The sequence below is a fragment of the Arvicanthis niloticus genome, chromosome 1, assembly GCF_011762505.2.
Source record: "Arvicanthis niloticus isolate mArvNil1 chromosome 1, mArvNil1.pat.X, whole genome shotgun sequence".
In the NCBI taxonomy this organism is placed as follows: domain Eukaryota; kingdom Metazoa; phylum Chordata; class Mammalia; order Rodentia; family Muridae; genus Arvicanthis; species Arvicanthis niloticus.
This window is the reverse complement of record NC_047658.1, coordinates 69,650,430-69,677,077: the sequence shown is the minus strand read 5'-3', so window position 1 is coordinate 69,677,077 and position 26,648 is coordinate 69,650,430. Positions and strand designations below refer to the sequence as shown.

The 26,648-nt window shown below is 37.0% G+C and overlaps 1 protein-coding gene and 1 pseudogene across 1 annotated transcript in view; one reads left to right on the top strand and one right to left on the bottom strand.

The window, feature by feature from the left end:
• The window catches only part of Pgm2l1 (phosphoglucomutase 2 like 1), a 45,937-nt gene that overhangs the window by 2,969 nt on the left and 16,320 nt on the right, over positions 1-26,648 (bottom strand). Inside the window, exons 3-14 of the mRNA XM_076938787.1 lie at positions 18,702-18,869; positions 16,885-16,991; positions 15,883-15,967; positions 13,711-13,794; positions 10,429-10,622; positions 8,606-8,795; positions 8,204-8,301; positions 7,258-7,435; positions 4,812-4,905; positions 2,508-2,637; positions 1,870-2,059; positions 10-143 (exon numbers count right to left, since the gene is read on the bottom strand). Coding sequence (XP_076794902.1) covers positions 10-143; positions 1,870-2,059; positions 2,508-2,637; positions 4,812-4,905; positions 7,258-7,435; positions 8,204-8,301; positions 8,606-8,795; positions 10,429-10,622; positions 13,711-13,794; positions 15,883-15,967; positions 16,885-16,991; positions 18,702-18,869 — 1,652 coding nt within the window. The remainder of the gene's footprint in view (positions 1-9; positions 144-1,869; positions 2,060-2,507; positions 2,638-4,811; positions 4,906-7,257; positions 7,436-8,203; positions 8,302-8,605; positions 8,796-10,428; positions 10,623-13,710; positions 13,795-15,882; positions 15,968-16,884; positions 16,992-18,701; positions 18,870-26,648) is intronic.
• On the top strand, positions 3,436-4,717 carry LOC117708476 (heterogeneous nuclear ribonucleoprotein A1-like; annotated as a pseudogene).

Sequence of the window (26,648 nt, the reverse complement as noted above, 5' to 3'; positions counted from 1 at the left end):
AGTTCTCACCTCTGGCCAGGTGATGCACACATCTCTGCATAATACTTTATCTTTGGTTCTGTCCCACTTGTTCGAAGAGTAGCAACACAGCCATTTTGAAAAGTAAATGTAATCATTTGGCTGTTTTTACTCACAGGCAGTACCTATGCAAAATACAACAGTTTACACCTATATCTTCATTTTCAAGAACTATAAAATACATCACACTTACATGAAGTATCTAAGGTATCTAAGTCATAGAAACAAAGTAGACTGGTGGTTGCCAAGAGTTGGGAGATGGGTGTGCAAAGTTGTCTAATGAGTACACAATTTCAATTTATCAATGGAAAGTTCTAGAAATCTGTTGTATAATAATATAAACATACTGTATGTTTTGAAATTTAAGATTAAAAAAGAGGACATAAAGTCCTGAGGGAGATGGGTTGGTGGAGCCCAGAGGGAGTTGGAAGGAGGGAGTGGAGGTGGATAAGATCAAAATACATTGTACACATGTATGTAATTTTCAAATATGAAAATTATTTAAAATGGGTAAGATGCAAGCATAGATTAAATACATTATTAGAATACTGAAATATCATATGAACATTACAAATGAAAACTTAAGCTAATGGTTATTATCATAATTATAATAGTGAATGTTAGAACTTATCAGATAAGTATCTATTGAGCATCTACCACAGAGGTAGGAGCTTGGAGAGGCATTGAGGAAATGGACCTGGCACGTGCAATGCAGCAGTGACATAAGTAGACATCACCCAAAGAAGGTTACATAATAACTGATTATGTAAAAACTGATTATGGGACCTGGAATTCCTAAGGAAGATGTAACAATTGCCTTAAATCTTAAGCCTCAAACATTCTAGGTAAGGGCCCTGTCAACATCAGCTCTTGCCTTAATTAAACCTTAAGTAATGGTGAGGTATGAGCCTACAGCAGAAAGGAGAAAAGGTAAACTGAGGAAAACAAGTTGACCCAAAATATAGAAACCTTAAGGCATATGTATTTAAGAAACCATCAGTTCCTCTATTTGTCTAGAGGTATGGAGAGTCGGGTTGGAAGCATGCTACAATTAGAAAGTTACAGGGCTCTGAAATCAGCACTTAGACTTCATCCCACATCACTCATCACCACTGCACATCCCCTCTCTGTACTCCCTCTTCTTCCTTGTCCTCTTCTCCACGCCCACTTTACCAGCAGCACCAATGGTTATTTGGGGAGTGGTAAGTATCAAGTCAAAGAGACCAGTTAGTGCACTTGAAAACACTCTAGCACAAAACAACAGGTCCTACCCTCAAGAAACTAGAGGCCACTCTTTTATTATACCATGAATTATAACATTGTTTTAAAAAAGTTTTTTTTTTTTTTTAATTGCTGCTGTTGTTGGTTTTGTTTGTTTTTTAAAGAGGTGTTTGCCAGGGGCTTCAAATTCTAGCTGAACACACAGAATGCTGGGAAGGTGGTACACCTGGAGAGTGCTTAGAACAGCCATTCTTTATCTGTGGGTTTTGAACCTTTCAGAGTTCACATATCAAATAATTACATTGTGATTCATAACAGCAGCAAAATTATAGTTATAAAGTAGCAACAAAATAGTTTTATGATTGGGGGTCACCACAACATGAGGCTATATTAAAGGGTTGCAGCATTAGGAAGGCTGAAGATTAGTAGCTTAGAAGGTTTTCCCCCGGCCTCCATTTGTGGAGCCTTGCCTGTATGTCTCTTCCATCTGACGGCTTCTAAACTCACCACTGTAAACTAGTAAACATGATGGTTTGGATCTTATGCAAAACTTACTGCAGCATTAGATTATTTTTGGTGTCTTGAGTCATTAAATTTTCTTCATTGTTTGTAAAAAGATAAGGTACTTACTGATTTCTTATTTGGCTGGCTGCTATCATATCCAGTGGTTATGTCCCGTACATGCAAAATAGCAAATGCCCCACAAAACTTTGGATACTCCTTTGGAGACTCAAAATTGCGAATCCTTTCAAATATGGTTTTGATGGTAGGTGGATCATAACACAAGAAATATGAAGTTTTTGACAAATGATAACCGTATCTGCACAAAGATTTAAAGCTAAAGTCAGATTCTAGGTAATTTTTGGAACATGTGCATATTTTTTTGGAACATGTGCATATTAAAGATAAGACAATATAATATTTTATAGAAAGTGATACAGAAAATATTAATAGTAAAAAATATAATCAGGAAGTGATGGTACATGCTTTAATTCCAGCACGCAGGAGGTAGATGCAGGCAGATCTCCATGAGTTTGAGTCCAGCCTGGTCTACAGAGTGAGTTCTAGGACACCCAGGGCTGTACAGAGAAACCCTGTATTATGAAGAAAGGAAGGAAGGAAGAAAGGAAGGAAGGAAGGGAGGAATCTGTTCCTCAAAAACAAACTAAGAAAAGGACCCCAAACCAACCAACCAAACAACCAACCAACCAACCAACCAAATGAGCAAGCAAGGCAGGTCTGTTGTGTGAGATCCCATGAGAACTTACATTTCATACACTTTCGTCAGTTGCTCCATCAGTGTTACCTTCCTGGTATCCAGGAAAGAGGCCATTTCAGCAACAACAGCAGCTGCACTCACTCCATCTTTGTCCAACACGGAGGTTCCACACAGAAAGCCTGAGGGTTAGACGCTGTCTTTAGAAAAGGGGGAAACTTCCGATACCCTTTGTAGTTTTGTACTTCCTCCCTGACCAGGGAACTGAAGATGACAGTACCAAGCCAGGTGTGATAATGTATGACTCTCTCTCAGCACTCAGGGGCTGAACTGGGAGTTCAAGGCCAGTTTAGGCTGTGACAGCCAAGATCTTTTCTCAAAATAAAAACAAAAAACAAAACAAAAAAAACATTGACATGAACCACAAAATACAATGACAACAATAAGTACCCAACTCCATCATAGTCTAGTAACAATATATTCAGGGATCTTTAGGTTCTTCTCTGATGGAAAATGTTTTTCAGTCTTCTTAGGTAGTCAAAGCTTTTAGAAAGGAGACATAACCACAACTCATGCTTACACCACGGCTACAGAAAGCTTTTACCAAGTCCTTCTCTGTAATCAGATTTGAGGGGCTTTCATCTGATGAGCTACTGTCCACTTGAAGGCATATATACCACTAGGCATACATCTGCATTTCTGCAACTCAAAATTATAGCCAGAAGGTTGGTTTGGCATCCTTTTCTTCTTAGTTTGTTTTTGAGGAACAGACTGATTGATTGATTGATTCCTTCCTGCCTGCCTGCCTGCCTGGCTGCCTGCCTGGCTGCCTCCCTCCCTCCCTCCCTCCCTCCCTCCCTCCCTTCTTTCTTTCCTTCCTTCCTCTACAGAATTACTGTATTTTAAATGCTTTCAATCAGGGCACGTTCGTTATCTTATTCCTTTCTGCTCTTTGGCGCTGTGGAGGGAGCATTGCTGAAGGCTCTCATCACCCTGCTGTCATGTCTAAGTCAGAGTCTCCCAAGGAGCCAGAACAGCTGTGGAAGCTCTTCATAGGAAGGCTGAGCTTTGAAACAACCAATGAGAGTCTGAGGAGCCATTTTGAGCAATGGGGAACACTGACTGACTGTGTGGTAATGAGAGATCCAAACACCAAGAGATCCAGGGGCTTTGGGTTTGTCACATATGTCACTGTGGAGGAAGTGGATGCTGCCGTGAATGCAAGACCACACAAGGTGGATGGGAGAGTTGTGGAACCTAAGAGAGCTGTGTCAAGGAAGATTCTCAGAGACCTGATGCCCACTTAACTGTGAAAAAGATCATTGTTGGTGGTATTAAAGAAGACACTGAAGAACATCACCTATGAGATTATTTTGAGCAGTATGGGAAAATTGAAGTGATAGAAATTATGACTGACAGAGGCAGTGGAAAAAAGAGAGGCTTTGCTTTTACCACCTTTGATGACCATGACTCTGTGGATAAGATTGTTATTCAGAAATACCATACTGTGAATAGCCACAACTATGAAATAAGAAAGGTTCTGTTGAAGCAAGAGATGGCTAGTGCTTCATCCAGCCAGAGATTGAAGTGGTTCTGGAAACTTTAGTGGTGGTCGTGGAGGCGGTTTTGGTGGCAATGACAATTTTGGTTGAGGTGGGAACTTCAGTGGTTGTGGTGGCTTTGGTGGCAGCCATGGTGGTGGTGGATATGGTGGCAATGGGGATGACTATGATGGATCTGGCAATGATGGAAGCAATTTTGGAGGTAGTAGAAGCTACAATGATTTTGGCAATTACACCAATGAGTCTTCAAATTTTGGACCAATGAAGGGAGGGAACTTTGGAGGCAGGAGCTCTGGCCCTTATGGTGGCAGAGGCCAGTACTTTGCTAAACCACGAAACCAAGGTGGCTATGGAAGTTCTAGCAGCAGCAGTAGCTATGGCAGTGGCAGGAGGTTCTAATTACAGCCAGGAAACAAAGCTTAGCAGGAGACAAGAGCCAGAGAAGTGACAGGGAAGCTACAAGTTACAAAAGATTTGTGAACAAGACAAGCCAAGGTGGCAGGGCCTAGCTGCTACAAAGAAGACATGTTTTAGACAATACTTATGTGTATGGGCAAAAACCCCAGGACTGTATTTGTGACTAATTGTATAACAGGTTATTTTAGTTTCTGTTCTGTGGAAAGTGTAAAGCATTCCAACAAAACGTTTTACTGTAGACCTTTTTCACCCATGCTGTTGATTGCTAAATGTAATAGTCTGATTAGGATGTGTCTTTTTAAAAATAAATAAATAAATAAATAAATAAATAGATGCTTTCAACCAAAAGAAAAAGAGTATTAGTATTTACTACATACCAATAGACTCTTCAAATGCAAAAAGAACTTCTTTTCCATGTCCTAGGAGGTCTTTTATCCTACTTCCAATCCATTTAAAGCCTGGTAATGTTTCCTGAAATATAGAGGAAGCCACTCCAGTTAACTCACTCTGATGAACACATATTAAAGAGCTTATTTCTAAATGTACATAGTTCCTGCATAGTGAGCTTCTGTCACAGTACTTGGTCCATAAAGGTTTATATAGTGGTAGATATATATAAGCTATATATGTGTCTCACACACACACACACACACACACACACACACACACACACACACACACACACAGGCACAATTAATGACCTGCTAACAGAGCAACAGGTGATTTACATCAAATATAACATGTTTACAAGTGGTGATAAATACAGATTCAAAATGACAGGTGTGTGTATATATGTGCTACAATCATCTACTGCCTATTAAGTACTGTAATGGGTGCTTTACAATATCCCTTCTAATGGTTACAAATATTACTGCCATCGCAGAAGCTTAGAGATTACTGTTCCCAAGACTTCACATAAGGGATGGAGGCAGAGTTTGATTATATTAATTTCCTGAAGCAATTGCTGTCCTTTAAGTGCATTATAACTTTAATATGAGCACTTGTGAAGGATCTGTCTTCTGGAGTAATCAAGGCCTTTAAGTTTTTAGTGACATAACACAAGCGCACCACATGCCTGTACTGCCTGTACCATTCCTCAGCACTGTGGCATACACAAAGCCTTTACCAAGCCCTTTTTGTAATTAGATTTGAGGGTTTTTCATCTGATGAGTTACTGTCCAATTGCAAGACGTGCCCTGCTTTACAGTCAATAGGGAGGACACATCATGCACACTAATTCTAGAGCTTACCACCACTCATCTGTTTCCTAATTTACTTTTCTGCTTCCTCTCAAAACAACAACCAAAAAACCCTATAAATAGAAAAGCCAATACCATCCTCAGTAAAAACAAATTTATAATATTGTTCCTTAGAATCAAGTTTCTTTTATGCTCAGGATATATCTTTTTGCTAACACACAAGGAAAATGTTAACATAATTCAGAATCTTAGGCTTGAATAAAATTCCAGTATCTTCTAATTTTTTGTGTGTTTAACAAGCACAATATTCATTTTTTCTTTTTTGTTATGTATGATTGGTGTGTATGTACACACATGCATGTTCATGTGAGTGAAGGCATATGTGTGCCACAGTCCACATGTGGACTTTAAAGAACAACACTGAGAATTGGTCTTCATCTTTCAACCTTATTTAAAACAGGGTCTCTTCATTGCTTGTTATTGCATTCACTGAGCTTCAGAAGGATTCTCCCATCCCCAAACCCTATTTTGTCATAGGAGGATTAAAATTTCATGCATGTAATACTACATGGGTTCTGGGGATTCAAATTCAAGTTCCCAAGAGTGCAAAGCAAAACTTTACCCACTAAGCCATCTCTCCAACCCAGAATATTCTTTTACTTGTCTAAAAGCTAGAAGAAACTAAAATATTAGAAGATACTGAAATTTTATTCAAGCCTAAGATTCTTAATTATGTTAACATTTTCCTTGTCTATAGCAAAAAATATATCCTGAGCATAAAAGAAATTTTACTTTAAATAACAATATTATACATTTGTTTCTTTTGATTGAGGGTAGTGTTAAATTTTCTACTTCTATTTCTTGTTTTTGAAAGAAAGCAGAAAAGTGAAATAGGAAAGAGGTTCATGATGCATTAGTGGGCATGATGAGCCCTCTCTATTGACACTAAAGCAGGGCATTTGCAAATGGACAGTAATTTATCAGATGAGAACCTCGAAAATCTAATTATAATTAGTAGCTAGATTTAATTAGCCCATAGCCTGATGACGACAAAGATGACAACTTAATTGACATTAGTCCAAGAGGCTGCAAAAAACTAACTGCCTGTCATAAGTTCATGGTCACTAACTGCCCGAAGGTCACAAAACTTAATGATCCAGCCTGAGAGTAGCTACTGAATTTCTGGATATAGAGTCACTGGGTCTTAGTTTGCAATTTAGAGTTACACTTAAGGTAAAAAGTCATAATTCTGTATTTGATGAGAAGAAGCAAAGATTCAATGAGATTTATAGTTTTCTGAAGTCTGAGTTACTGATAAGTTAGATTTTCCCAGTCTAAAATGTTGTATGTTCCCATATGACATTCCCAGACAATACTATATGGAATAAGAAGTGTTAGCTTAATGTCTAAAAGAACATTTCATCTTAGTCAGAAATTCACATAGTGGATAATTTTGGCTAGGGTATCTAAATTATCAAAAATATCAAGCAAGCATGAACAGAGGTAGAAAACACGAAGAGTTATCCATGAGATCAATGAAAGTCAGTTTGGTGCAGAGATATCTTTACAGAAATGTTTAGCAAAGTAGCACACAGATTTCTAATGAAGTCTGCATCATTCTTACTTCAAAATGAAATCCTTCTTTAAGTGCAACTGCCTTTAAAATTTTAGAAGAGACAGTGGTGGCTAGCATGTAAACATTCTTCACATCGGCATTTGGTTTGTTTTTCTTCCAGCAATCAAACATCCACCACCCAAACAAAGCCGCCAACTCATTCCCTGTGAAAACTTTCCAACGACCACTGCAGAAAGAATAAAATTCAATGTCAAGACCTGCATAGCTTCTTATGAAAACTTTCTGACTTATAGCTTCAAATCACCTTCCTTTAGATTGGAAACCCCAAATTCTATTACATGGAACTTTTGACAACATTTCTTCCATTTTTCAGTATGTAGTATACATGTGTATGTATGTGTGCACACATGTATGCACACATGTATAGAGGCCAGAAGTGAACATTGGGTAATTTCCTATATTACTCTCCACTTTATTTTAAATATAGTTTAAATTTCATTTGTTTTTATTTATGTGTATGTTTGTGTGCTTGTTTTTCTGTATGTGCACATCTCTGTAATGCCTGTGGAAACCAGAGGAGGGGGGTTGGATTCCCTGGAACTGGAGCACAAACAGCTGTGAATCACCTGATGTGAGTACTTGGAACCAAACCCAGGAGTTGAGAAAGAGAAGGACATATGCTTAATCACTAAGCCATCTTCAGTTCTCTGCCTTATTTTTTGAGATAGGGCTTTCACTAGACCTGGAGATCATCAATTTATCTAGGCTGGCTATCCAATGAGCTGCATGAGCCTCCTGCTCTGTCTCCACCAACCAGTGCTGTGAATTCATACAGCAGCTGACCTGCTGTGTCCTGAAAACATAGCTGTGTTGTAGTCACTTACTACCTCTGGCTCCTAGACTCTTGACACGCCCTCTTCTATGACAATCCTCAATTCTTGGGAGGAGGTGGTGATGTGGATGTCCCATGTAGGCTGAAGCTCAAATTACTTACTTCTCCTGAAGTTCTGCCACGGCCAGCCGGTCTGCATCAGGATCTGTGGCTAGCACTATCCGGGCATTTTCTTTCTCTGCCAGTCTCAGGGACAGTTCCTAAAACAAGTGACCCCAAAAGGCTAGATTATACTAAAGAACCTAAATCAAATGTCCTTGTTCCTAAAAGTGGGCACTATGTCAGTGATATGAATTTCAAAGCATGCAGTCTAGAGAGATTGAACTAAAGCCATTTTCTACAGAAATTTCAAACAATACTCCGTGTTGCTCTAATAATGAATTAATACTATGGAACTTGCTGCAGAGCACAAGGAAAGTGTGTAAGTCATCTTTGATGTGTCACTCAGACCCATTTAGTCTGGTGGCTGATAAGCTAAGAATAATTTAAATTTAAAAACAATACCAGCACAGATTCTCCTTCTTCAGGGTTTGGACATTTAACAGTAGAAAAGTCTGGATCTGGATCTTTCTGTTCTGGGACTGGAATTGGAGGCTTAAAACCAAATACTTGAAAAGCCAACTGCACATAGTCATGTCCAACTCCATGAAAGGAGGTATGTACAAATTTCAAGGTGGTCTTTGAATTTAAGTCCCTGTAAAGGAAAATCACACACACCCTTACCATTTACTAACCTCTTCCCTATAATAAACAACATTTATAAAATAAATAGCAAATATTTCATAATAGCTTTCAAAATACCCAAAAAGAGAACACCCGATATCTATATATATACTTGGCAATTGATTTCAACATGTCAATTCTGTCAGCCTGGCTTTGTTTCTTCAAAAATCATATTATTTTGCACAAAATATTTTAGTATCTAAGAACACAATTATACCTTATCACATCTAAAAACCTGAACAATAATTTTTAAATGTTGACTAATATCTGCGTTCATATCTTCTCCAAGTATCTAAAAATATCACCTGGTTGTTATGTCTCTCAAATCTTTTTAAATTTGTAAATGTTCTTTCACTACACCTCTAACCCTTGCTCTCTCCACACCATGTCCCATATCTTGGTTTGCAAATTAAGCATATTTTTCATAGTTTGTTTTTCTTTTTTTCCTCCCTCCCTCTTTCCCTGTCTTTCAGTTTCAGATAAGACCTTTTAAATGTCTCCAGCTGGCTTCAAACTCTCTATGTAGCTGAGGATGACTGTGAACTTCTGGTCCTCCTGCCTCCACCCACTGAGATTTCATGGTATATCACCATGCCTAGTTTACGCACTGTTAGGGATTCAACCCAGGGAGGGCTTGGCTCACACTTGCTCTATTAATTGAGCTACATCTTAGCCTTTGTTTATATTAGTACATTCCTCTGATCTGTTTCTACTAGGAATGGGTCACTGAATCTAGAGGTAACATTAGATTCTATTCCAATTCCTCTGGCAAGAATAGATGTGTATTTTCTACCAAGTCACAAGAGGAAGTCCACAATGCCAATTTCACAGTTAATATTTATCAGTGTCCTGTCATCCTCATTCGTCTGTCGGCAATTCTCTATCAATTTATTGCCATTATAAGCTTTGGGGATGGTTGCTAAAGATCATTATAAAGATAACAAAATTGTGATGTTTTAATTGTATTCTTCTTTCTGCATTTAATAGCTGAATTTTGGGAAGGTAGATCAGTGGTAGAATGCTTCTTTAGCACATATAAAGCTCAGAGTTCAATCTCTAGAACAGAAAAAAAAAGTAGTGTTTTGTTCTTTGAAAAATGTTCCTTTCAGTCAACTCTTTAACTCTGAAATGGAGTTTAAACATAGAAAAGAAAAATTATGAGAATTAATCAGTTTTAAAAGTGAAGATTCACAATTCATTAAAAGCCCTTGAATAAGTGATTTTTAGTCTACAAACACACAATAGTAACCAATAATGTGCTTTCTTACTATTACTAACAACCACTGATTTCTTTTTCAATTAATTACAGTGATTCTTCACTTTGATGACTTTGTAGTCTTTGGTTAGTGACATGCCACTCATGTTGGTTTGTGACATGCCCCTCATATTAGTTCTTCTATGTTTTTAATATGACCTAAGTATCTCCTAGTATATTAAAAGGGATGGGGGAGGCAGAAAGAAAGGGAGGGAAGGAGAAAGAGAGAGGGAAGGAAAGACAGAGACTGACTGATTCTGACACCAAGCTCATTTAGGACATTTTCTATACCAGGCGGGGATATATGTTAATCATATTCTGAGGTTATCCTCTAGTCCCACTTGAATACCTGTAAAAACAGATCTTTTTCAGATCTTCCATGTATTTCTTGCAAATGTCCTGCAGAGGATCTTTCTTCAGTGGGCTGGTGTCCACTAAATTATCATTCCAAGAATCATTCCAGGGTTCCACACACTCTTCTATACATTTCAGAATTTCTTTATCATGTGGAGATGTGATCTGAGCACCAGTTTCCCAATAAACCTGTATGATACATAAATATAGCCAAAATTAGTTAAAATGCTTGTTAGGCTCTTTCTTAGCTATAGTAGAGATGATTGCTGATATTTTGAAGAATATCAAATTAACCAAGTAAATATGTCAATATTAGACTAACACTAAAATACACTGATGGTAATGATTTCAGAGAGACTTGTCAAAAGAGAATCATGTATTATTTCCAACCTTAGAATAGTAACAAGTCAATATAAAGCATCATATAACCACCTTATATGCACACACTAGTGTCTAATTATATTCTTAGATGTATAACTATATGTTAAAGATAATATATATAAAAGTATAAAAAAAACATGAAATGGGCTGAAGAGAAGGCTCAGCAGTTAAGATCACTGGCTGCTCTTGCAGTGGACCTGGATTTGGTTCCCAGTACCCACATAGCAGCTCAGGACTATCTATAACTCCAGTCTCATTCTCATGGGATCTGTTGCCCTCTTCCAGCACTGCACTCAGGATACTATATTCATTCAGGCAAAACATTCATACACTTAAAGTAAGTCTTTAAAAACAAAGAAACCATGAAGTATTCACAAAGATTTACACTCAGATTAAATTCAGTTATAAGTAACAGAAGAAATTATTTATATTATAAATTAATATATCAGAATTAAATTATATATCAGAAAAGATAGATAATGTTAATCATCTATATACATTTTAACATTTTTCCAATTTATCAAGCAGCTGGAAGGGACTTTGCTTAGAAAATACTTATGCTAATTCTATCATGAATGTGGCACGGAGCTCTGCTTTTATACCCTAATAGAAAAAGAGCAGGCCAGGAAGTGGTGGTGCACGCCTTTAATTCCAGCACTTGGGAGGCTGAGGCAGGTGGATTTCTGAGTTCGAGGCCAGCCTGGTCTACAGAGTGAGTTCCAGGACAGCCAGGGCTATACAGAGAAACCCTGTCTCAAAACAAAACAAAACAAAACAAAACAAACAAAAAAAAGAAAAAGAGCAGAATACATTTGAGTGCATATACTTCATACTAAGCTGTCACAGCAACGTGACGAATTATTAGACTTAAAATTCTATCAACAACAGAAACAGCAGGAAGAATACAAACTCATAGAAATTGATTAACTCATTACTGAATTAAAAATAGGTCAAAACAAAAATCAAGAAGAAAATTAAAAACCTCTTAGAATTAAATAAAAGTGAAAATACAACATACCCAACCCTCTGGGACACAATAAAGGCAGTTCTAAATGTTAAAACGAGCAAACAAACAACCCTGAGAGATCTCATATTAGCAACTTAGCAACACACCTAAAAGCTCTAGAGCAAGAAGAAATAACATCCAAAGAGTAGAAATAATCAAACTTGACGCTGAAAGCATTAAATAGAAACAATGATAAAAACAATCAAAGCATCAATGAAATGAAGAGTTGGTTCTTTGAAAAATCAACAAGATCAAGAAACTCTTAGCCAAATTAACCAAAATATGGAGAGAGAAAAATCCAAAGTAAAGATGAAAAGGACATTACAACAGACATTGAGGACATTCAGAGAATAAGGACATATTTTAAAAATCTGTATTCTACTAAACTAGAAAACCTAAAAAAAAAAAAAAAAAGGATGAATTTCTTGATATATAACCTACCAAAGTTAAACCAAGATTAAGTAAGCAATTTAAACAGATCCATAACCTCTAGTAAAATAGAAGCACTAATTAAAAGTCTCTCAAAATTTCCATATTTTTAGGATATTTGTGTTTACTTTCATGAGAAGTTTGTTAAAACATGTGTGTATCTCCCCCACCCCTCAGATTTACAGATGGTTGTGAGTCATCACATGGTTCCTGAGAGTTGAATCAGGGTCTTCTGGAAGAACAGGAGTGTGTTAAGGCTCAACTGTATCTCTATTCCCTTTCAAACTTAATTTTTGAGACAGGATCTCTTGCTGAACCTGGATAGAGCGCCCTGTCTCAGATGGACTGTCTGGCCAATGAGCCCCAGGTTCCCTGCCTCTGTCCCACAGCACTGGGGTTACAGATGCACACTGCTGCGCACTGCTATTACATGTGTGCTGAGGAAGCAAGCTTGGATCCCATGATTTCAGAGCAAGCACTTTACCCACAGGGCCATCTCCTCAGTCTCTGTTCCATATGTTGTAATATATATGGTACCCTAAAGTCTGTGACTTCAGCTCACTTCTTCCTTGAGTTCAGACCTCCACATCCAGCTGCTCACAGCACATATGCTTACCCGGTTAACTCACAATACCTGAAACTTAGGTGTCACAAACTGAATTAATTATGTTTTTTATTTCCCTGCCTTTAGGAGTAGGCCAGGTCTTAAATCTTTTTTTTTGTTTTGTTTTATTTTGCTTTTTGAGACAGGGTTTCTCTGTATAGCCTTGGCTTGACTGTCCTGGAACTTGCTCTGTAGAGCCTGCCTCTCCCTCCCTAGTGCTGAGACTAAAGGTATGCATCACCACTACCCAGCAGGCCCCAAATCTTAAACCTTTCTCCCATTTAAGATAGAACTTGGTGTGTCTGGAGTCCTCCCAAACAAGAAGGAGAATGTAAGAATGTGGGTCTATCCCCCAGGAGCCTGAACCACAGTTCAGTACTGGACTGTGTGCCTTCCATATGTACCTGTCAAGCTACATTTTACCTCTGGCATTCTACTTTCGATGTTTCGTCAGAGAGACTAATGTAGCTAGTAGGTCCTGTGGCCACTGAGAAGCCAGGGCAGCACAGAGAGAGGGGAAAGTGAGTTCAAGGTACTATTTCCTGACTCTTCCCATTCAGTCTTTGTATTCTTGATATACAACATGACTTGATTTCTAAAATTATAGAGAGGATATATTTGGGATGGGATGGAGAAATCAAGGAAAAAAGAAGTAAAAACCCCAATGAAAAGATAATTGTTCTGCACACACCCTGGGAACCAGTAAATACCATCACAGGTACAGTCTGTGAGAGCCAGCATCCAAGTTTTTATATGTTTCCAATGCCTGGCTTTGTTCCTCAGTATAGAAAATATTGAGTATATATTATTCAAGTAAAAGTTATAAATTAGGCAAAGGTTGGTAGTCCAAGGCTTACCTTGTACCCGTTGTCCTCTTTGCGGTTATGAGATGCAGTAATCATCACACCTGCAACTGCTTTGAGCTCCTGAACTGCATATGGCTGAAAATAAAAATAAAAAAATCCTAGCAGCATTCTTCCACTTTGCTTGCTAGATATTCATACATTTTCTATGAATGCTACTTGGTTAAATTAACACAGGAGGACACTTAGATATCATAACTTAAGATCTCCCTGCTCCAGGTTTGATGAGTAAGGTCCTTCTCTAACATACACAGTTCAACAACCATCCAATTATCACCCTGAATGGCCTTTCCTCTCAATCTCCTATTGCTTATTGGTTTAAAAATTTCGTATTCTTTGTTATACGATAATATTTAGCAAATGCTACATGACAGACACTTTGCTGGACTGCAGATACAAATGGCACATATAATTACAAATAGTTGGAGGTGGAAGTAAACTTAGAAGCCATTTAATCCATCAGGTCACATGAGTTTTATCTATATTATACAGTCATTAGGTAGAACATTCAAAGGTGTAGTCTTTTGTCTTCTAATTTGAAGATCTTTACATATACTCTGCGGCCTCCATGGCACCCTTAAGTGTCAGCTCACCCTTTTCTTGATTATTTCTCTTCCTTGGATGCTTCCTTCCTGTTTCCACCATCATACTGACCACTCTTCAGACCACAGAAGGTGGGGAAGGGGAGAGGAAGGGAATTGGCAGATGTTCCAGGTCTGATCACACTAGTCTATTCCCTTAACTTGATTCCCAGAAACAGTTTCCAAACTCATACCTGATCAGAGTTCCTTCCCCCAAGATACGCTGGCTACTCTTAGTCAAGGAAGACAACCCTTGATTTGAAGTCATGGTGATAAAAGGGAATAAATCTGGACAACTAATATTACCTCAGCAACTACAATAGAATAATCTATAGACAGTATTCATTCCTTAAATATTTGATAAAACTTGCATATAAAATCATCTGGACTTGCTATTTTAAACTTGAGAATACTTTTTAAAAATACCAACTAAACTTATTGAATAATTATAGATCTTATTTAAGCTTATTTCTTTCAGTTTTGATGTATCAACTGTTATTCTACAAAACTAGCTATTCATCTAAATTTGCACATTTATTTGAATTACACTGTTAGAAATACTATGATTATCTTAGTTTTTATTGTATTTATCACACACTCCTTTTGTGTCTTGTATCTTTAGCACTCCGCAGTTTTATCAATAAATCTTAAGTTACATTTATTTATTTATTTGGGGGCACACTCATGTCCTGAGAACGGAGAACAACTTGCAGAACTTGGCTCTCTACTCGTACCATGTGGGCCCCAGGGACTGAACTCAGGCTGACAGGCTTGGCACCTGGAGCCATCTCTTCAGCCTAGTTTTGTCTTTTGTTACTATCTTACTTATACTTTTATGATTTCATTTATTTTAATCTGCTTTACCATTAACATACTATTAGAACACAAGCTCAGTATCTTAACATCTTTTCTTTTGCTAACACATTCATTAAACTTATAAATTTCCCTCAAAGTAGGACTTAGTTCTACCTTACCAGTTTTGCTGTTTGTTGTTTTCATTACTGTTCAGTTTTAAAGACACAGTCTTTGCTTTACGTTGTCAATATACTCCCATTTCCACTACCACATTTTTGTCAAGTAGCTCCAGTCTCCTAAACGTGTTCAAATTTGAGACCATGTACATCAATTATAAAACACAGTAACTAGGACATGATCTATTAACTGCACTAAGTGCAAATGTGGTTGGTGGATCTTTAGTCCAAATCACTATGTATATAATAGATCTCTCAGGTCAGTGGCTAATCATATCAGTCTTTTAAAAGTCTGTTGGTGACTGGTCACTGTCTGTTTTTCAGCTCTCAGATGGAAATACACACAAAACCCACCTCAACCAGCTAACAGTATGCTCAAATTTATGTGTCACTTTTGTCCTAATAAATCAATTTCTTAAATAAGATCATTAAACATCTCACAATGACCATCAGCTGGTCAACTTACATAGACCAAGCTCAAAGCAAAACTATTTTTCTTCCTTTGGTTGGATTTTCATTGGGTTGGATATATATATCTCAAAGATTTGAACCCTAATTGACTTAAGCAAACCCCTGAAGAACAGCCAGCTGAGTAATGACCAGAGCATACTTACTACGAAAGGTGTGGGAACATATCTTGAAAAAAGGTAAACAGGAACATCTTTAGCCAGCAACACTGCAGCAGTGAGTTTAGCAAGCCTAAAAAGAGAGATTTCATTTAGACCTTCCCATATTTTAATAAACTAACCTTCTGTATAATACATGTTTTAGAATAGAATTATTCTGAATTTTGAAACAGAATCTTCTGTAGTAGCCAAAGCTGACTGGAACTTTTATGTAGGTTTGTCTCAAACTCACGATCCTGCCTCAGCCTCCATTATGTGCTGCCATCCCAGCAAAACAATTTTTAACCATCACTAATTACTTAAGCTCTCCCAACTTGCAACTGTTAAGTAAGAGTTTTTGTTGCTGTTGTTTGCGTGCTTGTGTTTTTTCTTTAAGGAGCTAGGAATATGGCTCAGTGGTAGCTCACTGGCTTAGTATGTACCAGGCCCTAGCTTCATTCCCAGACACACATACATAAAACAAAAATCCCTAACCCTCCAAATACACATAAGAAAACTAAAAGGTCTTTAACAACAAATAGAACTGATGCTACAATTCTTTACTTCTCATTCACCTTTTGGTAGTGATAGCTGTTTTGAAGAAATAAAACTTGTAAAAAGCAACAAGATCAAAGGACAAACTCCATAAAAAGGTACCATGATTATCGATTATCAACTTATGAAAAGATCCTAGAGCAGGATGAAAGAACAGAAGCTTCATAATTACTTCTACTCCATTCCTATAACCCCCTCAATACATATACTGACAGTATTTGAACTTCCAATATCTTAAGACATTATACTTCTATAAAATCTAAAGCTTATCTCTGAAGTGCTTTTTTACTTCTATTTCAGCTAAAATTGTTCTCAAGCTTCAGAAAAACATATAATCAGCATTAGCTGATCATGCTTCTATATGAAGGTCTTGTTTCAGAACTCTTAGCACCAGAAAAAAATATTAAATATTTGGCCCCCATTCTAATGTAACCTTTGCAGTAATTAACACTGTACCTCTGGCTGCTACAGCTGCTAGTCACTTGACCCCGAGTGTCATAGCCAACAACAAAGCCTCTCTGCTTGAAGTCTGAAAAACACCTCTCCAGGTATTTGTACATCCCCTGAAGCAAATAAACAGAAGATTAGTTCCTGATCAGGCATCCACCTTAAGTGCCCCCCATTTCCCTTTCAGCTGAAGATGAATTGAGGGCTTCAAACAAGCTAGGCAAGTGCATTGCCACTGAGCTACATCTCAGCCTCAAACTCTGACCTTTACAACTCAGGTCTCTTGTTTTTCTTCAGCTGCTTATTGACTCTGAACTGGCTTTGGTGTGTAGAGCCATGCTCACTAATGTGGGAGCAATACTGCTCACCCATGAATATGAGATGGCAGTCATTTCTCAGATTTTCAAATACATTTAGTACTACAGAAATACCAATTTAGTAGCCATACTCCAGTATAACACACAAAACATGAGGGAGAGAAAAAATGGGTCAGTAAGAGGAAAAGGGGGCATGTCAGAAAGAACATTCAGAAGTAACTGGGGAAACTAGTTTTTACTGCAAGGCTCTAGAGGTCAGAATTTTCATCATCTCATTGTGCAGCTCAGGCTGGACTGGAACTTGCTATGTATACCAGGCTGTTCTCAAATTCACAGAGTTCCATCAGCTTCAATCTCCCCCTCCCTTGTGCGGGGACTAAAGATGTGAATAACACCCAGCCAAAGAACTCTTCATGAAAAGGACTGTGTCCTTGTAGACACATAAATGATTCATTTGGGGCAAAACAAAAGATCAAAATTGGGTCTGCCTTTTTTGTTCATGAAAATACCTTCCTGAACAAAATGGTTAATTTTTTTAAAAGAAGGGTACTGAAGTGGACACGTAAGGGCTCTTTGGAAAGTCAGTTTTGTCCGATGATGTTTTGCTGGGCAAACACGTGTATGAGTGTTTTCCTGAAGAGACACAAGTAAAAGGATGTTTTGCTAAGGTGGACACATAAAGGAACATTTTGTTGAAGCAGACATAGATAAGATGATGTTCTGCTAAAGCAAGCACGTGAAAGGACACATGATGGAGTGTTTGCTAATGACACACATGTATTGGTCCTCCTTACATTGTATAGTTGAACTCCATTTGTTGGGACTCTATAGAGAGAAACACACCAAAAAACTTCTGGTGGTGTGCTGTAGCTTCCTGCTGCAGCAAGCTGATTGGCAGAATGATGTCAGCTGAGACAGATGTGCTGGGACAAGACACTTGGTGAGGCAAGGCATGTGGAGAACAAGTGATGTTTGGAGGGTATAAACAGAACACAAGGGACTGAGAGAGTCTTGGCGAAGCTTGCTGGTCCTTTGTGGATTTTTGATTTGCTGAGAGAGGCACAGCTGAAAACTTCTCCTGGTGTTCCTGTTGGCCTTAGTCTGAACCCTTCCTGCTGACGCATGCTGATTCAGCTTGAGGCCTGGCTTTTCCTGCTAGATTGTGCCACCACAGCTGCTATCCAGACTCTATGGAACTGGACTGCTGGTATATCCCTGAAGTGTTTGCAAGTGAATCAAGCTGCTGCTGCTAACCTGCGACCTGAACTGCTGATTTCCTGACAATGCAGATGGGGGCTGCTTCAAAGAACCATCCCTAAACAGGTCTACTTCCCCCATATCCTTTCTTTCCCACTATCTCTAGGGAGGTTAAAGCTTTTAAGAACCATCATTAAAAGTAGGATTTGAAAAAATTAAGGTTACAGGGTACCTCCAAATTTTAAAATAATAGAGTGAGAAAGGTACATATATAATAGTATAAAATACATGTATAGTATATGTAATACTTGCCTGTGTTGACTGTATTACTGTAAGGTCATTAATGTAGCAAAACCCTGCTCCCATGGCAGATCGAAGTCCTGCGGTCCCAAAAGTCATCCGGCAACAAAGACGATCACGCAACTCTTTGTTCATTCCATTCCGCAAGAGATTTTCAATTTGCTCTTTTGTTTTGGGATTCTGTTTTTTTTTTTTTAAAAAAAAAAAAAAAAAGCAGATCTAATTGAGAACATAAAGTGCTAATACTAAGCCTGTCTGAGAACCCAAAATGTAGACATATAAACCTGGTCCATTAGATTCTAAAGTTACTTACTAAAATTAGTATATACTATAAAAATACAGCACAGCACATGGTTATATACATATATACACATATATAATTTATTTATTTATTTATCAAAAATCCTTCCACTTAGTCCTCAAGAGAGGCCCTACTGAGGGTAATTTACATTTATCTATTTTTATATAATCTTAAAGAACTACAAATTGCTTTTAGTCAATTAAATTAAGAGTCTATATTAAGCTTTAAAATATATAGACAAACTATTGAATACAGAAAAACTATTGGATAAATGCTATTAAAATACCTACCAATTACCTATTAACTAGATCTTCAAATCAAGATTTCCAGGCATGGTGGAACACACCTATAACCCATCAATGGATATAGTTCTAATAAATATTGTCAAACAGTAAATCATCTTTAGCTTGGTTCTGAGAAAACTCTATAAAGCCAAATACTAATGCAGGGGTCACAGGATAACAGTAACAAGATGACTTGACATGTAGAATACATACTGTTTTTCCTACCCATTCTTGTCTATCTCCTTCCTAGACTTCACCAAGACCATGTATATGTATATGTAATATCTGATAGGGAGAGAAACTATCAGGAGTCTAAGGGCAGCCTCACTACATTGCAAGCTTGAGACCCAAAAAACTAAAAATAAAAAAACTAACAAAGTAACAAACACACAAACAAAACCCTTACTATTCTCTTAAAACCACATTCCACACATCTATCACACCAAATGACCATAATGAGATTTTAGGTTTCAAGTATGTCATGTTAGATTTTCATTAAAATGCAAACATGGCTTGAAAGACAAGGCATGCCAACATCTATATTTAGAATTTTAGCATATGCAGGGCCCTGGATTCAATCCCTAGCACAAGGAAATAAGCAAAACAAACAAAAAGACCAGCAGATTTCAAATTGAAATAAAATTATGAGAAAGCCTAAATGGAATTTTCTAATATTCTTTATGAAAGGACTAAATATTTAAAAATCCAAAATAAACCATAACTTCTCTCATCAAAGTTACTATGAGTTGAGTCTGTAGTATTTACATTTTCTGCATTGATAGGTAATATAATGCTAATTAATGCTCAACATTACAAACCAAGGCACCTGAAAGGTATTCAATGCTAAGTGAACTTTGCACTTGCACATAAAAACATTATTAATACATAATTTAAACAGTAAAACTCTAGTTACCAAACAGTAACTAGAGTTTGTGGGCAAACTAATGAGACATGGCAATTTTATTAACTGAATTTTCTTACTTTTTGAGACAGGCTCTCATGTAGTTCAGGCTGTGCTTGAACTCACTACATAGGCAAGGCTGGCCTTGGACTCTTGATTATCCTGCCTCTGCCTCTCAGGTGCTAAGATTACAGGCATGTGCCACCATACCTGGCTCTGAGATTTTAATCTGTTTAAAGCTGAAGGGTGTGCATGTGCAAAACCTAGATTCAAGCATTTTCTGTTTTGTAAATGGCATACACTAACATCTACACAGTCTGGATAAAAATATGAATGGCTATTAGGAGAAAAATCAAAACAAAAGAATATCTAAGCTACTAACAAACTATCCCAAAGTTAAAGATATCATCAGATTTGAAAAAAGTAAAATGACTTGGAAACTGTTACCATCAGGAGATCAGAGCAAAACCTGAATGGCCTCTATTTATGCACAGAGGATAAGTACTGATTTCAAATTAGTGAGACTGTAAACTGGGATGGTCTTTTCAGAGTAACTGCAGCAAAGCATCAAATTTTAAGATTACATATGCTTTTGACCCATGGATTTTCGTGCTGAAGCAATACTTTCACTTTACATAACTATCGACACCAGAATGTTCACTGCTGCATTCTTGCTGGTAGCAGTATTATCACTATCACAGATGAAGAAAAAGGATTCACAGAAGGACCCAAGAGCACTGAGCTAGCTAGGCAGGATTTAAACACATTTGGTTGAACATTTGGTCTGGTTCTAAGTACAAAACGATTGTACTGAGCAGGTTAATAATGTGTAAAAACAATTCAACTCCAGGTATAAAGTGAAACAGCATCTTTTTTTGGAACAGCTACATAAATATACAAATGATCCACCAGTAACTATGAGTTGACTGAATATACTTCTTAATGTTAAATTGCATAAAAATGAGAATAAGACCTAAACTTCTCTGTATTACAAATCTCAGCTACTGTACTAACTTAAGTCCTATTTCTTAAAAAGCTATTAAGTTTGAGAAAAATAAAAATGAAGAATCATGATACATTAAACACAGTAAACCTGTATCAAAAAGAGTTAAATGATTATGGCGACAGACATCTGAGGTCTATTTTAAATTTTCATCTCTATTACTTAATAGCTAGATAATTAAATTAATTTATTAATTAAATTACATGGTTTTATAAACTTGGAAAAAGACTTAAAAAGCTATGTAATTATACATAGCTTCTTTTTTTCAGATAATGAAATTGAAATTGTATTTTGTTGCTAAAAATCTCTAAATAACCATGATGTCAATAAACAGTAACAAGGACCTAAAGTAATATAAATTATTTTAAAATACAATTCCAATGTATATTTCAGATATAATAAGTGAAGAGGCAGGCAGAAAAGTATATAAAGTATTTTCATTAGTATAAAAGGAGCATACATGTATACCATGCAGACATATTTCATGCAAAAAACGAGAAAATCTAAAAATACTGGTTATCCCTGAAGGAAATACCAGGAGTAGAAACTGAGGTGAAAAGGTTACATTTATGGTTTATAGCCTTAATAGTGTCTGGAGATTTCTATCATTTATTGTAACTACTAGTTTTGTATTCATAATGAGTGAGTCTGTTGTGAGTTTATGTGAATTCTTTTTTCATCTCACAAACTGCCCTTATTACATCACTGTCTGAGAAGTCCAATTCTATTTACCCCAGATAGGGAGAAAAATGGTAGTCTGAAGAAATGATTCTATCCACATCCAGCTTGGCAAGTCAGTGCATTTAACTTGGATTACTTGTAAGAGGATGGGCAACTTCCAGTAGCCTACTAAGAAGACTTTCCCTCCTGGCAACTGTTAAACACATACATATCCTCAGGAACCGGGGAGAGGTTCGTTCGTTCGTTATTTATTTATTTATTTATTTATTCATTCATTTATTTAGCAACAGAGTCTCATTGTGTAGCTCTGATAGGCCTAGAACTCGCTATGCAGACCTGGCTGACCTGGAACTCACTGCCTCTGCCTCCCAAGTGCTGGGATTAAAGGCATGTACCACCATGATCAGCTTGACTGTTGAATCTTCCTATGACTAAAACGAAGAAAAGAAAGTAACTGCTTACATAATACTTGTAGAAATCTTTAAGTCAAAATGCAAATGTGAAGAACGCGATCTTTTAGTATTAGTATTATTTTTAAATTTTTTATCAGCACATACTATATATAATGTGTATCATTCTAACACTTTTGCGCATGTACAAATTTCAATCCTGTTGCCCTCCTCCTTCCCATCACTTTTTCCTCTTTTCTACTCTCACTGATTCTTTAGCCCTGTCTTCTACTTTCAAATCTGGACTTACATTTTTAATTTATTTTTGGTGACTCAATGAGTTTCACTGGGGCTCCTTATAGGTATACAAGTGAGGGTTTGTTTACTCGAGCATGTACACCTTGCCACTGGCTACATCACTGAAGAACATAGCTTTCTCAAGATACCTTGAATACATGGAAACGTTTAACACTTAACTTCTTACAACCTTTCACAGATATGAAGAAAGCTACACACTACACCAAATCACCCCAACTCTGACAACAAATGAAGGTATTTAATATCACATATGAAAAATCATAATGGATTTGTCTAAGCTTTTCTGAACCTATTATGCTTATAATTAGGTCCTTTTGCATTGCTTATGTGTAATAAATATAACTGTATATAAAAGTACTTTAAATAAAACCCAAGTTTGTCAATGGGTTTACCTGTAAATCTTTTTCATACCTGTGATAATACTTACTTACTTACTACTTACTGCAAGGTTGACTGAATTTAGAAGCCCTTTGGAAACACACCTCTGGATGTATCTATGAGGGTGCTTCCAGAAGGCTTACTTGAGGAAAGACCTATCCCAAATGTAGACTGCAGCATCCCATGGGCTGAGGTTCTAAAACGGAGAAAAGAAGCTGAGCACCAGCTTGTGCTCTCGCTCTGTCCCCCTTCCTGACTGTGGATGCAGTACACTAAGACACCTCATTCACCTGCTGCCATGCCTTCTCTGCCATCATGAGTGCTCTCCTCAAACTGTAAGCCAAACAAAGAGTCTTCCTTAAGTTGCTACTTGTCAGGTATTTGGTCACCGCAATGAGAAAAGTAATTAATACACTGCCTATTTTATAATTCCTATGCAACTTAAATCTACTTAAGAATATCTGAATATTAGACCAAACAGCTTGTGAATAATCTGAACCACACACTGTATCATTTAGAAGATTAGAAAAGATATTAAAGAACATGGTATCAATTAACAATCCCAATTCCTGATATTGCTATTCATTAAAGGTAGCCTTCTATAATTCAGTATGTCTAAAACTACAAAACTTTAAATGTTGTTCTTAAATATCCTAGTCAGAGATTTGTATTTGAACAACAAATAACAGGTTAATAAAATAATAAAGATTTTTTTTTAGTTTATATCTAAAGAGAAGTTGAAATAGGAAACTGCAATCTGAAAACCTGATGGGTGAACACGGCTGACATTTACTTCTGAAGGTCAGCCAGCTTGGAGATCCATTTCCAGAGGCCTGGAGCAGAGCAGGGGATCCAGTCAGATGACTGCTTATTAGCTTCAAAAATAATCATGTTCTTCCCAATTGAAGCAAGCTTTATTCAACACTGGCCAGGAAGATGGACACTGGCCAGGCCCATACCCGGAATTCCCAGAGAAATGGCCCAAAATATAATCATGTTAAAGGAGTGTTTCCCCATGTTAAAAAAAAAAAAAAAAAAAAAAAAAAAAAAAAAACCTGTGTATAATTCTAAATTTAATTTTCCCATCTTTGAAATTTTTTTACTCAAATTAGCATTAAATTGGCCTAGATAAAAAGCTTGGATGGTTATACTCATCATATAAAACAAAATTTACTTGAAAAATCATTTTTTCTGGGGAAAATAAAATCCAAGAAATGAAAATGTTAACTAGACCACAACTAGAAAGTAAGTTTTAAAATACAACTTTGTTATCACTTAAGTATGATATTGGATAGGGAAAGATTAATATGAAAAGTTTAAAATGTCCATTATTGTATTTTAAAGCCTTCCTGGGGACATAGCTCACTGGCAGAGTGCTAGCTTAGGCACTAAGCAGAGGCCCCAGCTTTGATCTCTAGCAGTATAAAAACAAGAATACAGCTAGAGAGATGGCTTAGTGGTTAAGTGCACTGGCTGCTCTTGCTGAGGACCCAGGTTCCATTCTCAGCATTCACACGGTAGCTCAAAATAACTCCAGTTCTAGGGGATATGATATCCTCTTCTGGCCTTCTTGGACCCTTAGGCATGATCATGGTGCACAGACATACATGTAGGCAAAACATCCGTACACATAGAATAGTAAAATAATTAAAACTAACTAAATAAAAATACCTATTTACCAAGCATATACTATGTGCCCTATTTAGAAGATACTATTGGTAATAAGATGATCTTACAAAGCTTAATATGTAGCAAGGTGGAAAGATAAGTAAAAGGGCAGTTTCCACAGAGAGTATGTATGGGTTCTGGGTGATACATCAGTATTTGGACTAAGTTTTTAAGCTAGGATGAACTGAGGAAAGGGGCCTGAAGGAGGCAAGGTCTCACTTGATAAGTGAAAAGTGAGTATAAACTGAATGTCGGAGGAAATGGAGACAAGCTAGAAATAGAACCATAATGATTTCAGTATTAAATTTACAGAGTTTGAAGTGACAGCCACACTCAGCACACCAGCTACTTTCTCCCTACTAGACTGGCTCTTCACAGTAACTCAGAAAATACAATTAAATCAAGATACCATTTTCATCTGATTTTAATTTTTAGGTGAAAATGGCTTCATGATTTAATTTAAGAGTTTTTAGAGCAGAGCTAGGGAAGAAGGGTGAATTTACTCTAGCTGGATAATAAATCATTCCAACTTTAAGGCCGAAATCAATAACCACTTACTATCTTCCACAGTTTCTGTAGACAGGAAGTGTCTGAGGCCTCTGTTGAAAGACTCAAAGATCTGCTTGCTGGAATCAACTCCAGTCTTTTCTGTCATGTATCTGACAGTGATGATAGCTGTTAGCTAGAACCCATACTATTAAATGGAACATCTACAAAAGGCATTCCTTGTAGCCTGGGCTTCCTCACAACGCTGGGTTCTAAGGACAAGTGTCCTAAAAGAAAGCCAGCCAGGGAGCAGCTCTACCACCTTTCCTGGCCTAGCCCTGGACAATCAGCTGACTTCCACTGCTTCTGCTATTTCTTGAGGTTGTGACAAAGACTCACCCACGTTCTGGGAGAGGAAACACAGATTGTGACTTTCAACTGAGGTGTGTCAAAGTAATGCAGAAAGACAAAGAATGTGAGATGAAGGAAGTAAATGACCCAGCTATTTCTGAAAGCTGCAACTTGCACAAAGGGACTATAAAACCCCAAACTTAAAAATCTGAAATACTGCTTATCCCAAGAATTTGGAAGAAAAAGTTACTTAGCCAATAGCTCAAATATTAAATAGTCTTGATCCAGTTGTTCCATTTCTAGAAATTTATCCCCAAAGAGAAGTATAATCAATCAGGGATTCATGTTAAGACTTAGTTATATGTCCTTAGTGACATAGCTGGTCTGGCTCATGGACACCTTAGTCTATATGTGACTGTCTCAAAAACAAAACAAATCAAAACAAAAACAAACATACCAAATATTTAGTTATAAGGATACTCACTAAAATAATGTTAACTAATGTGTATTAGTATTAACTAATGTGTAAGTAAACTACATATTCTATAGAAAACTTGTGAAACAAAAAATCTAACATAAGAAGAAGCTAGGGAGATGACTTAGTTGGTAAAGTGCTTTCCCAAGCATGAAGTTTGATCTGGGCATCTATGTAAAGAGCTGGCCTTAGTGGCATGTAATTTTAATCCTAGTGATGGGAGGTGGAGACAGGAAGATCCCTGGGGCTCAATGGCCAACCAACCTAGACTAATAGGTGAGCTCCAGGCCAATGAGAGACCCTGTTTCATAGGTAGTAGATAACATTACTGAAGATGACACACAAGGTCATCCTTTGGCCACCAAACTCACATGCACCTACAACATCCAAAAATACACATGTACCTACAAATAAGAACAAGCACACATATGCACATACATACATTAAAAGGTATAATGGTACATTCAACTATCATTTCTAAAACCCTATTAAATTATAGTGATATGTCAGACACTCAGGATATCTTAGGAGAGGAATGTTTATAATTCCAGATTTGTAAAACAGTTTTATATACATATATGTATATATTAAAATAACAAATGTGACTGTTTTTTGTTAATGCTCTTATTCTTTTCTTTTCTTGTTTAGGGTAATATAATTAGGTATAATTGTAATTATAGGTAAGCTTAGAGCATACATTAATACCAAAGTTAATTCATAGACT